At 42.0% G+C, this 14,238-nt stretch overlaps 1 protein-coding gene across 6 annotated transcripts in view; it reads right to left on the bottom strand.

Annotated features, from left to right (window-relative positions):
- The window catches only part of CIITA (class II major histocompatibility complex transactivator), an 851,446-nt gene extending 847,780 nt beyond the window's left edge, over positions 1 to 3,666 (bottom strand). For all 6 annotated transcript variants that reach the window (XM_044089141.1, XM_044089142.1, XM_044089145.1 and 3 more), the window contains exon 1: positions 3,366 to 3,666. In XM_044089141.1, the coding sequence (XP_043945076.1) occupies positions 3,366 to 3,651 (286 nt within the window). In that variant the 5' untranslated portion in view covers positions 3,652 to 3,666. The remainder of the gene's footprint in view (positions 1 to 3,365) is intronic.
- Between the last annotated feature and the right edge of the window lie 10,572 nt (positions 3,667 to 14,238).

The raw sequence follows: 14,238 nt of genomic DNA, 5'->3' as shown, positions 1-14,238 counted from the left end.
GTGCCAAAGCCATAGCCCTCCCCATTTCCATATTTATAAACAGAACTATAACCAAAGGAAATATCCCATCTATCTGGAAAATCTCGCACATCATCCCCCTGCATAAAGGTGGTAACTCCATTGACATTTCAAACTATAGACCAATAGCCTTACTCTCTCCACTGGCAAAAATAATGGAAAAATGTGTCCATAAGCAACTACTCACCCATCTAATTGATAATAACTTACTTGCCAACTGTCAACATGGATTTAGACCTAACCACAGCACCACCACAGCCCTACTCTCCTTCACAGACTGTATAAATTCTAACCGTAATAACAATATCCTTTCCTCTTCTGTCTTCATTGATTTATCTAAGGCTTTTGATATGGTTAACCACCAGCTCCTTATTGAAATACTTAAATCTCTTTCTCTTGATACTCTAGCATTACAATGGTTTAAATCCTACTTAGACAATAGACAACAAGCAGTACTATGGGAAAGCAACCTATCTTCTCACCTCCCTATTTCCCTTGGTGTCCCCCAGGGCTCCATTTTAGGCCCATTGTTATTTTCCATTTTCATTAATGACCTCCACCTAGCAATTCCACATGCAACCTGCATTCAATATGCAGATGACTCCACCATTATTTGCTCAGCTAATACTCCTACCGAGCTACAATCCCTTACACAAAATGCATTTAATACAGTTGAACAATGGTTTTTAAACCGTTGGCTTCTACTTAACCCTAAAAAACCTAAACTCCTACTTTTTACTCCTACTCGTAGGTCTGCCCCTCTTCACTTCACTCTTACATCCAACAATGGGACTCTCATATCTCCTGACACAACCACCAAACTTCTTGGAATAACCATAGATAATAATCTAAACTTCGACACTCATACTAACATCACTATAAAAACAGTAAATAATAAACTGGGATCCCTTTACAGAATCAAACCCTTCCTTACTCCTTCAACCAAAATCGCTATAGCTAGAACTCATTTAATCACTACCTTACTCTATGCTTCACCCATATACACCAATCTCTCAAAAAACAACCTAAACAAACTTGCTACTACCTATCACAGCATTGCTAGATTTGCCACAGGATCTCCTTTTAGAACACATCACTGCAACAACCTAAAACAACTAGGATGGCTAGAGTTTCATAACCAGATACTATCTCAACAACTCACTATTATCCATAAGAGCTTGTACTACCCCACCCATACTCCTATACTGACTACCCTCATTACCCCCTACAACAATGATAAGAACCTACGCTCCTCAAATAAGCCACTTATTACTATCAACAAATCCAACAACTCAGCTGGAGATTCACTGTTTTCTAACTCTGTAGGCAAACACTGTAACAGGCTTCCCTCTGAACTCCTATCTCTGACCTCCATAAGACTCTTTAAACTAAAAATAAAACAATTTCTCAGTACTCACTGGCTTTGCCCTTGTACTAACCCTGACTAACTGTCTTCTCTGCTCCTAACAAGAGTATATTCTACCTACTTACATCCTCTTGCTGCTTCCTATATATCTTTATTTCACTGAATCATATGATACATTTGTATAATTTATCAACTGTATATACTTTGTTATCCTGCTTGCAATTGAAAACAACTATTTTGTTTTTATATGTATTGTATTGCATATCACCTCATCATGAGCTAGGTATGCTTGTAATGACAACTGTACCTAATCTGTATGTCTGTAATCTGTTTAGACCCTTTTTAACTACCGTTATAATTCTTTGAATTTGAGACAATTATTACAGTTATATATTGTGTCTGTGTATGGCTGTAACTGTTTAGAGCTATTTTACTACTGTTATACTTCTTTGAATTTGTGATAATTATTACAGTTATATATTGTGTCTGTGTATGGCTGTAACTGTTTAGAGCTATTTTACTGCTGTTATACTTCTTTGAATTTGTGATAATTATTACAGTTATATATTGTGTCTGTGTATGGCTGTAACTGTTTAGAGCTATTTTACTACTGTTAGACTTCTTTGAATTTGTGATTATTTTTTACTGTATAAAATTATCTGTGTTGGAGCTTTTCTCCCCGGGCCTCTACTGAAAATGGATTTTTTTCATGTTAGACTAGCCCGGTCAACAAATGCAAAATAAATAAATAAATAAAATAAAATAAATAGTAATATGGAAGGCCTGACAAATGTGGATCGTGACTCTGACATTTCAGAGATGTAAAGGACCTAACCTGATCAGTATGATTGCTGAACATATTGAATTAAATGGTCTGAAAAGTGTGAAACAAGTTTTTCAGTATCTGAGGGAAATCAGTAAAATCCAACATAGTAACATTTTTTCAATATAATTTATAGAAAAGGGTAGACAAGCGGCATGTATTACACCTAATCTGCATATTTCTTCTCATTTTAACAGGTTATGGATCTTAGCTTACCTAAAGATTGTGTCTTAGTGTCAAATATCAGAACTGATTTTAATTAGCCTCAAGTAATTCTGCATTCTTTCGCAGTTTTAGTGGCAGAACTTCTCTGAAATAATGCTCAGAGGATAAATGTCTTCTCACATTGCCCTTGAAACTTCTCAATACTGTATCTTGCATTTTTTTTTTATTTAAGTTAAATGACGGAAGATCCAGGCCATTAATGATTTACATGCGGAGCAGGTCATGTGAAATGAATTGGCTATTTCTTTTAGACAACATGAACATGTGATTAGGATGGTGTTCTTGATATTTACAGCCACAGTTTATAAACTGTACCAGTTTAACAGATGTTACAAACATCAGCTCTTCTTCTGTTGGCATCTTTTTACCTTTCTTTTACTTCTTCATTCAACTCAGAAACCAGCAAGCAGCGTAGTTTTGCACTAAACCAGGAAGGAAGCACATTAATGCAGAGGCTGTAGATGGTGCTGTTAATGAATAATCACATTCCAGAAAGATGGATAATGAGTCAGGTGACTCAGGGACAAGCTGTGATAAATGTACAAGAAGATGGAAAGGGAGGCACTTCCCTTTCAGTAGCACAATTACTGAACCAAACAGCAGTGGTGAAAATGAAAGGGGCAGATGATGGCGTGATGTGAGAATCTATTAAACAAGTGCCACAGGATATTTCTGGGATTTAACAAACACAATGTTGGGGGCAAGCAAGCTTCAAACTAAAACCAGAAGTTAAAAAAAAAATAAAACGTAAGACAGTGTAGAACAGAAGACCTTCATTTACCAAGTTGAGAGACATTTTATTACATTCAGCTTTCGTCAAATTTAGAATAACCTACTGCATTGCATTTCTCCCGTTAAAGTGTGGTTTGACATAAAGACTGTACTGAAAGCATCAAACCACAACAGTAGCAAAGTAGTAAAGGCAAAACTTACCAGAGGCATCCATATCTGAAGGAATTGCATGCCTGGAAGGTAGCTGCCAGCTCTCATGGAGGTGTAAATACAAGAAGGGAAGCAAGGAGTCCCCTTTTTCTAAGACTGCTAGCACTATCTTCCTTGCAAGATCTTCTTTATCGCTTTCCTTAGACAATGTTAAATGATACTCCTTTGATAAGACATTTTCTTCCATCAGTTTGTCAAGCAAAGCCACAACAGTAGAAGGTGTAGCATGACAAATGACTTGTCTGACTGTGGCAAGGACTTCTTCAAAGCGATCCATGCTTAGCGACACTTAAAAAAGTAAAGACAAGCAGTCAGATAGTTCTGTCATTGGGAACCAGCAAATTAACACTGCAAGATTCTAAAACACGAAGTGAAAAGTCAACATAAATGTATTGGTTTTATACAGACACATTTCCTCATTTATTTACAAAGGACTGGAGTTTTAAATGCAGCTAGCAGACATGCACCAGTGTTTCTCACTATTCATACATTTGGGCAACATTAATTAGTAACGTAATATAAGCCAGCACTTCAGAGTGAACACAATTACTATTCGAGTACATTCTTGTTAATAAACGTCTCCTTATTTAAAAGGCTGTTCATTTGCACAGTTTCTATCAAGTCATTTTATACTTTCTATATTATAATGCATGCTTGAATTTAGTAAATTTTATTAAATGAGAACTTTACTACAGTTTCTTGTTATTTCATTTACGTTATAAAAAGCAAATCAGCCCATGCATTTCATGAAATATTTGATGCGATGCATGTATACAGCACTACATGTAAATAGCACACGTCACTTTTCATTATATTCTAACACAGACAGGTTACTTCCCATTTTTGTATTGCAGGCCTTCATAACATCGTGTATTTATGTTGTGATGTCACAATGTGCTAGTGGTTGCAGGCCTTCATAACATTGTGTATTTATGCTGTGATGTCACAATGTGCTAGTGGACTGTCACACTCTGTTCATGTTTGCAGACCACTCTTGCTTTTCTGTTGCATATTTTCACTGTATTTTCACTCACAATTCATGTGTAAAGCATCACTTATATACTTTTCCTTCACAACAGGTACCAAGTCCCCCTCCCAGATAATCCTGAGTCCACTCTTAACATGTGACAGGGACAATCTCTTGTTGGAGCAGGCCTGATCTCAATGCCTTGTGTCACTACTTCTAAAAATTAAGCCTGTCTCAGTCCATTTTCAATTTGTCTTGATGCTTCAGAATAGCTTTCCTTCTAGCCGGCTTCAAAATTAATTTTGGTTAGTTTGTTGTCCAGTCCTGCTCAAATAAGTGCAAAAACTTTGCAATCCATCCATCCATCCATCCATCCATCCATCCATCCATCCATCCATCCATCCATCCATCCATCCATCCATCCATATATCTATCCATCCATCCGTCCATCCATCCGTTCATTCATCCATCCATCCATCCATCCATCCATGCATCCATCCAACCATCCATCCATCCATCCATGCATCAATCCATGCATCCATCCATCCATCCATGCATCCATCCATGCATCCATGCATCCATCCATGCATCCATCCACAAATCCCTTTATCCCATTTTTGCACAAAAGGTTGAGGTGTCATAGCAAAAGTGACAATTATCTAAAGGTGGTTTATAATTAGTATTCATTAATTGTATTGGTATTAGCAAAATATTTGTCTCGTATTTTGTCAGGATAAATCCCATCCTCAAAAAGGTATGCCTCATGTGTAACTGTCTTAAATAACTAAATCAAAAGGCATTTCTGTTATGAAAAAATGATGAACCTTCATCAGTCGTACACAAACGAAAGAAGCAGTTCAGAATCGAAGTCCAGAAGTCCTTCATAACCACATAGGCACTGTTGGAAGTCCTGATGGATTAGAATGATTATATGCATCTGATCAAAACTCGGTAACAACCAAATAACAGCAGAATAACATAATAAATCAAATCCTGAATATTTCAAGTGCATGACAGAGAGTCCAACTTTTGCAATAGACTATTAAAGCTTGGCAGAGGAATACTAAAATGCAAGGCATCATAGTGGTGTCATGGTCAACACTACTGACTTGCAAAGCTCTGATTTCTAGATCAGCTTCTGTTGGGCTGCCTTTTGAGTGTAGTCTGTCAATCACCCCCTGTGTCTTCATGTATTCTTGTGTGCACTCTGGTTTCTTCCCAAATCCCCAAAAACATAATACAGGTAAATTGTTGAGCATACATATTGCCAATATGTATATATGCAGAATGTGTGCGTGTGTGTGTCTGTGTGTGTGTGTGTGTGTGTGTGTGTGTGTGTGTGTGTGTGTGTGTGTGCGTGTGTGTGTGTGTGTGTGTGTGTGTGTGTGTGTGTGTGTGTGTGTGTGTGTGTGTGTGTGTGTGTGTGTGTGTGTGCGTGTATGTGCATGTGCATTACATGTGAAAGAAAAGTCTCTTGTCTCATTGTCAAAGTTTTGAAATTATGGTCTGATTCATGAATAGTCACATAAGAATTCATGATCATACACTTGCAATGAGGCTTAAAAGTTTTATTGTTGAAAATGAACTAAGAAACCTTGCTATGAAACAATTTTCAAATGACGAAGAGGTCTACTATAACACTGCCCAGTACAACAACAAATCTAACCCTTGAAAATTCTGGTTTACACTTCACAAATTTCTTTCTCCAGGTTGTCCCGCAAATTCCTCCCCTTACCCTAACTCATCCCTGCAGGAAACTGCTACCCTCGTATATAAACACTTCATTGAAACCATCCAAAAACTCATTCCCTCAAGCTCTAGCACTACTGCTATACCTACCCCTCCTAACCCTCCAAACCAAACTCTCTTTTCCTTTCACCCTGTTCCCACCTCTTACATCGAATCTCTTCTTAAGCTCAAACCCTGCTCTCCCTCTGTTGACAATCTACCTCCTACCTTCCTCAAACTTGCTGCTGATCCTATATCTATACTAATCAACAGATCTATTCTAGAATCCACTATGCCTACCCTGTGGAAATCCTTTTTTACTATTCCATTACACAAAGGTGGGAACTCCACAGACCCTGCCAACTACCGACCCATTGCCATTCTATCCACCCTCTCTAAGATTCTTGAAAAATGCATTCAGTCTCATCTTCTCACTCCCACTCAGCATGGGTTCCATCCTAACCACAGCACAACTACTGCCCTCTTATCCTTCACTCATACCATAGCCGAAGCCCTCAACAACAACAAACTCGTATCCTGCCTCTTCCTTGACCTTTCCAAAGCTTTTGATACTGTCTCTCATCCTCTTTTGCTATCTAAACTTGCTAATCTGTCTTCTTCTTCCCTGGCCTGGTTCACTAGCTATCTATCCTGTAGGCAGCAGTCTGTCAAATGGCTGTCATCCTTTCACCATTCCTTCCTGTCCCAACTGGAGTACCCCAAGGCTTCATCTTGGGCACCCTTTTATTCAATGTCTTCACCAACGATCTCTACACATCCTGCAAACATTCCTCCTTATCTCTATCTCAAACAATATGGCCGAACTCCGTACCCAGAATGCCTTTGTATCCACTGAGAAATGTCTGATAATTTACTAATCCTCAACCCCAAAAAGACAAAACTCTTCCTCTTCCTCCCCCAATCTCTTACTAACCATAAATCTACCTTTGCTATTAAATCTTCTGACAACACAATTATCCAACCCGATACCCACACAAAACTCCTTGGAATCATAACTGATGATGAACTGAAATTTAATCTGCACTTACTCCAGTGTATACAAAACACACCAGAAACTGGGCTACTGTATCGTAATAAAAACTTTCTAACCCACAAAGCTAGACTCACACTGGCACAAGCATTCCTCCTTCCCTCCCTCCTATATGCTGCCCCAGTACTCACCAGCATCCAAACTACAACAAACTTACCACAAAATAGCTAAATGAATCACAAACTTTCCTTATAATGCTCATCACTGTATTGCTCTAAACTCTCTCCGATGGCTTGAGCTCCCCCCAGCAACTCCAACTATCTCAATTTCAAATGCTGCATGGCATTCTTTACAAACCTTCATCCTGTCCATCTCTTTCATCCTTTATCTCTACCTATACTCCACCTTGGACCCTCCGTACCTCTAACCAGCACCTACTTGACATCTACCAACCTAAGAAAACACTTGGTAAACTACTATATAAATATTCTGTTGCCCTTGCTTGGAACAAACTTCCATTAAACATACGTTCCATCACCCAATCATTACACTTTAAAAATGAACTAAAGCACCCTAAGCTCAACTCCAAGACTTGTCCATGCCATGACTCAATGTAAGCACCTCTGACTCTCCTTAAATCTCTAATTACGTTTTGTTTCTCACTCACCTCATTTTCCACAACTCCATGTATGACAGCCAATGTCAGCTGCTTTTTACCTAATTAAGATGCATAATTTTCTCATGTAAATACATGACTGCTTTGTATAAATATTGTGTTTTTGTCATAGCATGTAAGCTCTCTATTTTGTTTTTATTCATGCTGTATAAACAGATTTGGTATTTTGATCTTTGTACTATCTGTCATATATGTATGCATGTGCTTAAATTTTTTTTTAACTGCAATATTGCTTTCATGTAGCTACTTTTCTTTGTTGGAGCTTTTCTCCTCGGGTCTCCACTGAAAATGGGCCCCAAGTCCAGTTGGACCAACCCGATTAACAAATGTCAATAAATAAATAAATAAATAAATAATAAATATAAATAAATAACTCATTACATCAATCACTAAACCTGTCTTTGTTTGGACTAGCAAAACACCAATGGCCAGCAATTGCAATACAAAGATACTGATGTCTGGAATGAAAGTCAAATATTGTATTTATTCAGTATACATATTATAAATATCTCCAAACCGGTTTCGGCTATCCAGCCTTCATCAGTGGGTAAATCTTACCTCCAATGAGAATAGTCATTATTTATACTCATCCCCAACTAATAGAAAACATGGTATAGCCCGGCATAGTGGTTTTATGTTTGTAATATTACATTGCACTTTAACCATTATGCCGGGCTATACCATGTTTTCTATTGGTTGGGGATGAGTATAAATAATGACTATTCTCATTGGAGGTAAAATTTACCCACTGATGAAGGCTGGATAGCCAAAACTGGTTTGGAGATATTTATAATATGTATACTTAATAAATACAATATTTGACTTTCATTCCAGACATCAGTATGTTTGTATTGCAATTGCTGGCCGTTGGTGTTTTGGTTGTTAATGGTTGGGCCAAGCATACCATACTTGCAAAGCATAGAGTTTCTGCTTTGTTTGGACTAAAACATTTATACATATTCATCCTACTCTTCCATTCAAATGCAAACATCTCAAAGATGTCTCTATTCTACTTGAAAATATTTCCACTAACCGTGCTCTCCCCCCAGACCTGACAACATAAACCCTTGGTTCACATGTCACTGTTGAGGGCATCTATGTCATCCTCTCACCCACATATATAATCTATCTCTCACATAAAATATCATGACACAAATTTTGGAAAACTGCTCTAATTAAACCCCTCCCAAAGCAAATCAAACAAAAACATATCTCTCACTTCTGCCTAATATCCTTCCTCCCAGTTCTGGGCAAACTGCTTGAAAAGATATTCTACACCCGACTCTCCCTCTATATCCACCAGTACCACTTGCTCTACACCCAACTCTCCCTCTATATCCAGTAGTACCACCTACTCTAAACTCGCCTCTCCCGCTATATCCAGCAGTACAACCTGCTCTACACCTGACTCTCCCTCTATACCCAGCAGTACAACCTGCACTACACCCAACTCTCCCTCTATACCCAGCAATACAACCTGCTCAACACCCACCTCTCCCTCTAAATCTAGCAGTAGCACCTGCTCTACACCCCACTCTTCCTCTATACCCAGCAGTACAACCTGCTGTACACCCAACTCTCCCTCTATTTCCAGCAGTGCCATCTGCTCTACAACTGAATCTCCCTCTATACCCAGCAGTACCACCTGCTCTACACCCCATTCTCCCTCTATACCCAGCAGTACCACCTGCCCTACACCCAACTCTTCCTCTATACCCAGCAGTACAACCTGATCTACACCCAACGCTCCCTCTATTTCCAGCAGTGCCACCTGCTCTACACCCAACTCTCCAGCTATACCCAGCAAAACAACCTGCTCTACACTCGACTCTCCCTCTATACCCAGTAGTACCACCTGCTCTACACCCAACTCTTCCTCTATATTCAGCAGTACCACCTGCTCTATACCCAACTCTCCCTCTATATCCAGCAGTACCACCTGATCTACACCCAACTCTCCCTCTATATCCAGCAGTACCACCTGCTCTACACCCAACTCTCCCTCTAAATTCAGCAGTACCACCTGCTCTACACCAAACTCTACCTCTATCTCCAGCAGTACCACCTGCTCTACACCCGACTCTCCCTCTATACCCAATAGTACCACCTGTTCTACACCCAACTCTCCCTCTATATCCAGCAGCACTACCTGCTCTACAACCAGCTCTTCCTCTATACCCTGCAGTACCACCTGCTCTACACCCAACTCTCCCTCTATACCCAGCAGTACCACCTGCTCTACACCCAACTCTTCCTCTATACCCTGCAGTACCACCTGCTCAACACCCAACTCTCTCTCTATACCCAGCAGTACCACCTGCTCTACACCCAACTCTCTCTCTATACCCAGCAGTACCACCTGCTCTACACCCAACTCTCCCTCTATATTCAGCAGTACCACCTGCTCTACACCAAACTCTACCTCTATCTCCAGCAGTACCACCTGCTCTACACCCGACTCTCCCTCTATACCCAATAGTACCACCTGTTCTACACCCAACTCTCCCTCTATATCCAGCAGCACTACCTGCTCTACAACCAGCTCTTCCTCTATACCCAGCAGTACCACCTGCTCTACACCCAACTCTCCCTCTATACCCAGCAGTACCACCTGCTCTACACCCAACTCTCCCTCTATACCCAGCAGTACCACCTGCTCTACACCCAACTCTCTCTCTATACCCTGCAGTACCACCTGCTCTACACCCAGCTCTTCCTCTATACCCTGCAGTACCACCTGCTCTACACCCAACTCTCCCTCTATACCCAGCAGTACCACCTGCTCTACACCCAACTCTTCCTCTATATCCAGCAGTACCACCTGCTCTACACCCAACTCTCCCTCTATACCCTGCAGTACCACCTGCTCAACATCCAACTCTCCCTCTATACCCTGCAGTACCACCTGCTCAACACCCAACTCTTCCTCTATACCCTGCAGTACCACCTGCTCTACACCCAACTTTCCCTCTATACCCAGCAGTACTACCTGCTCTACACCCAACTCTTCCTCTATACCCAGCAGTACCACCTGCTCTACACCCAACTCTCCCTCTATACCCTGCAGTACCACCTGCTCTACAACCAGCTCTTCCTCTATACCCTGCAGTACCACCTGCTCTACACCCAACTCTTCCTCTATACCCTGCAGTACCACCTGCTCTACACCCAACTCTCCCTCTATACCCAGCAGTACCACCTGCTCTACACCCAACTCTCCCTCTATACCCTGCAGTACCACCTGCTCTACAACCAGCTCTTCCTCTATACCCTGCAGTACCACCTGCTCTACACCCAACTCTTCCACTATACCCTGCAGTACCACCTGCTCTACACCCAACTCTCCCTCTATACCCAGCAGTACCACCTGCTCTACACCCAACTCTCCCTCTATACTCTGCAGTACCACCTGCTCTACAACCAGCTCTTCCTCTATACCCTGCAGTACCACCTGCTCTACACCCAACTCTTCCTCTATACCCTGCAGTACCACCTGCTCTACACCTAACTCTCCCTCTATACCCAGCAGTACCACCTGCTCTACACCCAACTCTCCCTCTATATCCAGCAGTACCACCTGCTCTACACCCAACTCTCCCTCTATACCCTGCAGTACCACCTGCTCAACACCCAACTCTCCCTCTATACCCTGCAGTACCACCTGCTCAACACCCAACTCTTCCTCTATACCCTGCAGTACCACCTGCTCTACACCCAACTCTCCCTCTATACCTAGCAGTACCACCTGCTCTACACCCAACAGTTCCTCTATACCCAGCAGTACCACCTGCTCTACACCCAACTCTCCATCTATACCCTGCAGTACCACCTGCTCTACAACCAGCTCTTCCTCTATACCCTGCAGTACCACCTGCTCTACACCCAACTCTTCCTCTATACCCATCAGTACCACCTGCTCTACACCCAACTCTCCCTCTATACCCAGCAGTACCACCTGCTCTACACCCAACTCTCCCTCTATACCCAGCAGTACCACCTGCTCTACACCCAACTCTCCCTCTATACGCTGCAGTACCACCTGCTCTACAACCAGCTCTTCCTCTATACCCTGCAGTACCACCTGCTCTACACCCAACTCTTCCTCTATACCCTGCAGTACCACCTGCTCTACACCCAACTCTCCCTCTATACCCTGCAGTACCACCTGCTCTACACCCAACTCTTCCTCTATACCCTGCAGTACCACCTGCTCTACACCCAACTCTCCCTCTATACCCAGCAGTACCACCTGCTCTACACCCAACTCTCCCTCTATACCCTGCAGTACCACCTGCTCTACAACCAGCTCTTCCTCTATACCCTGCAGTACCACCTGCTCTACACCCAACTCTTCCTCTATACCCTGCAGTACCACCTGCTCTACACCCAACTCTCCCTCTATACCCAGAAGTACCACCTGCTCTACACCCAACTCTTCCTCTATATCCAGCAGTACCATCTGCTCTACACCCAATTCTCCCTCTATACCCTGCAGTACCACCTGCTGTCTTCCAAACAACATGGATTCTGGCCTGATGAATTATGATAGCACTTTGGTCCCTAACAGATGACATCTTGCTAAACTCTGACAGTGGCCTTCTTACAGGTGCCCTATTTATAGACTCAACAAAGGCATTTGACCTCATTGGTCACTATCTTTTCCAAAACAAACTAATGGAAATTGGTATCAGTCCAGACACTGCCATCTGGTTTAAAAACGTCCTCACTGACAGACTTCAGAGTTAAAATAAGATCCTCGGAATCAGGATCTATACCTTTTACCAAAGCTGTAGCATTAGGATTCATCCTTGCTCCCTCATCTTCACCACATTCATTAACAAACTTCCTTGTGACCTCTCACATTTACCATTTATCCTCTATGCTGATGACGTGGTCATTTACCACTCAGGTCACTCTGAGATCAACATTCAATGCCAATGCTAGTCAGACTTACATGAACTCCACTAATGGCTCATAAACCATAAACTACTTCTCAGCCCCACCAAGACAAAACTATGCTTTTTTTGAGTGCCACAGAAAATTCCCCAAACACCTTACTCTTTAACTACCTTTGACCTATACAATCATTCCATAGAGACAACTTCCACCTTCAAATACCTAGCACTGACCAGTCACTAAACTTCCATTTCTACATAGACAAAGTGAGAGCCAAAACAAACTCTCTTCTTTTGCAGACCAAAGAGATCTCCCCTTATCTATCCCAATCAGCCAGAGCGGCCATTGGTAAAGGAGTTCTCCTTTCTCAACTTGAATAGCAGCTAAAAAGTTTTGCTTCTGCATACAAGAAAAAACATAATCACACTCTAGACTATCTCTAACAGCATCTGCCAATTCATTACAAACTCACTTCTCTGTGACCATCACTGTATCACCCCAGAAAAAAATGGTTACCTGTATAACAAAGATCTAACCTATTTTTAGGATCCCAGTAATGCAAACTACTCCAGCTCCACACATTTACTCTCCTTGCATTCAGACTTCACAAAAAAACTCCTCATACAACCAACCTGAGACTACTCACAAGCCACACCATCTCTCATTACCCCTAGAACCAAACCCCACAGCACTGCACATGCTCTGTCACACCAACTCTCATTACCACTAGAACCAAACTCCACAGCATTGCACATGCTCTGCCACAACAACTCCCATTACTCCTAGAACAAAACCCCACAGCACTGCACATGCACTGTCACACCAACTCTCATTACCCCTAGAACCAAACTCCACAGCACTGCACATATTCTGTCACACTAACTCACATTACCTCTCAAACCAAACTCGAAAGCACTGCACATCCTGTGTCATGCCAACTCTCATTACCCCTAGAACCAATCTCCACAACACTGCACATGTTCTGTCACACCAACTTTCATTACCCCTGGAATCAAACCCCACAGCATTGCACATGCTCTGTCACACCAACTCTCATTACCCCTAGAACCAAACCACACAGCACTGCACATGCTCTGTCACACCAACTCTCATTACCCCTGGAATCAAACCCCACAGCATTGCACATGCTCTGTCACACCAACTCTCATTACCCCTAGAACCAAACCACACAGCACTGCACATGCTCTGCCACACCAACTCTCATTACCCCTAGAACCAATCCCCACAGCACTGCACATGCTCTGTCACACCAACTCTCATTACCCCTAGAACCAAGCTCCACAGCACTGCACATGCTCTGTCACACCAACTCTCATTACCACTAGAACCAAACTCCACAGCACTGCACATGGTCTGTCACACCAACTCTCATTACCACTAGAACCAATCCCCACAGCACTGCACATGCTCTGTCACACCAACTCTCATTACCTCTAGAACCAAATTCCACAGCACTGCACATGCTCTGTCACACTAACTCTCATTACCCCTAGAACCAAACTCCATAGCACTGCACAAGTTCTGACACACCAACTGTCATTACCCTAGAACCAAACTCCACAGCCTGGACATGCTTTGTCACTCC

This window comes from Protopterus annectens, chromosome 12.part0 (genome assembly GCF_019279795.1).
Source record: "Protopterus annectens isolate FY-2018-M chromosome 12.part0, PAN1.0, whole genome shotgun sequence".
In the NCBI taxonomy this organism is placed as follows: Eukaryota; Metazoa; Chordata; order Ceratodontiformes; family Protopteridae; genus Protopterus; species Protopterus annectens.
Note: the sequence above shows the minus strand (reverse complement) of the source record. Positions and strands in the feature narration are given on the sequence as shown.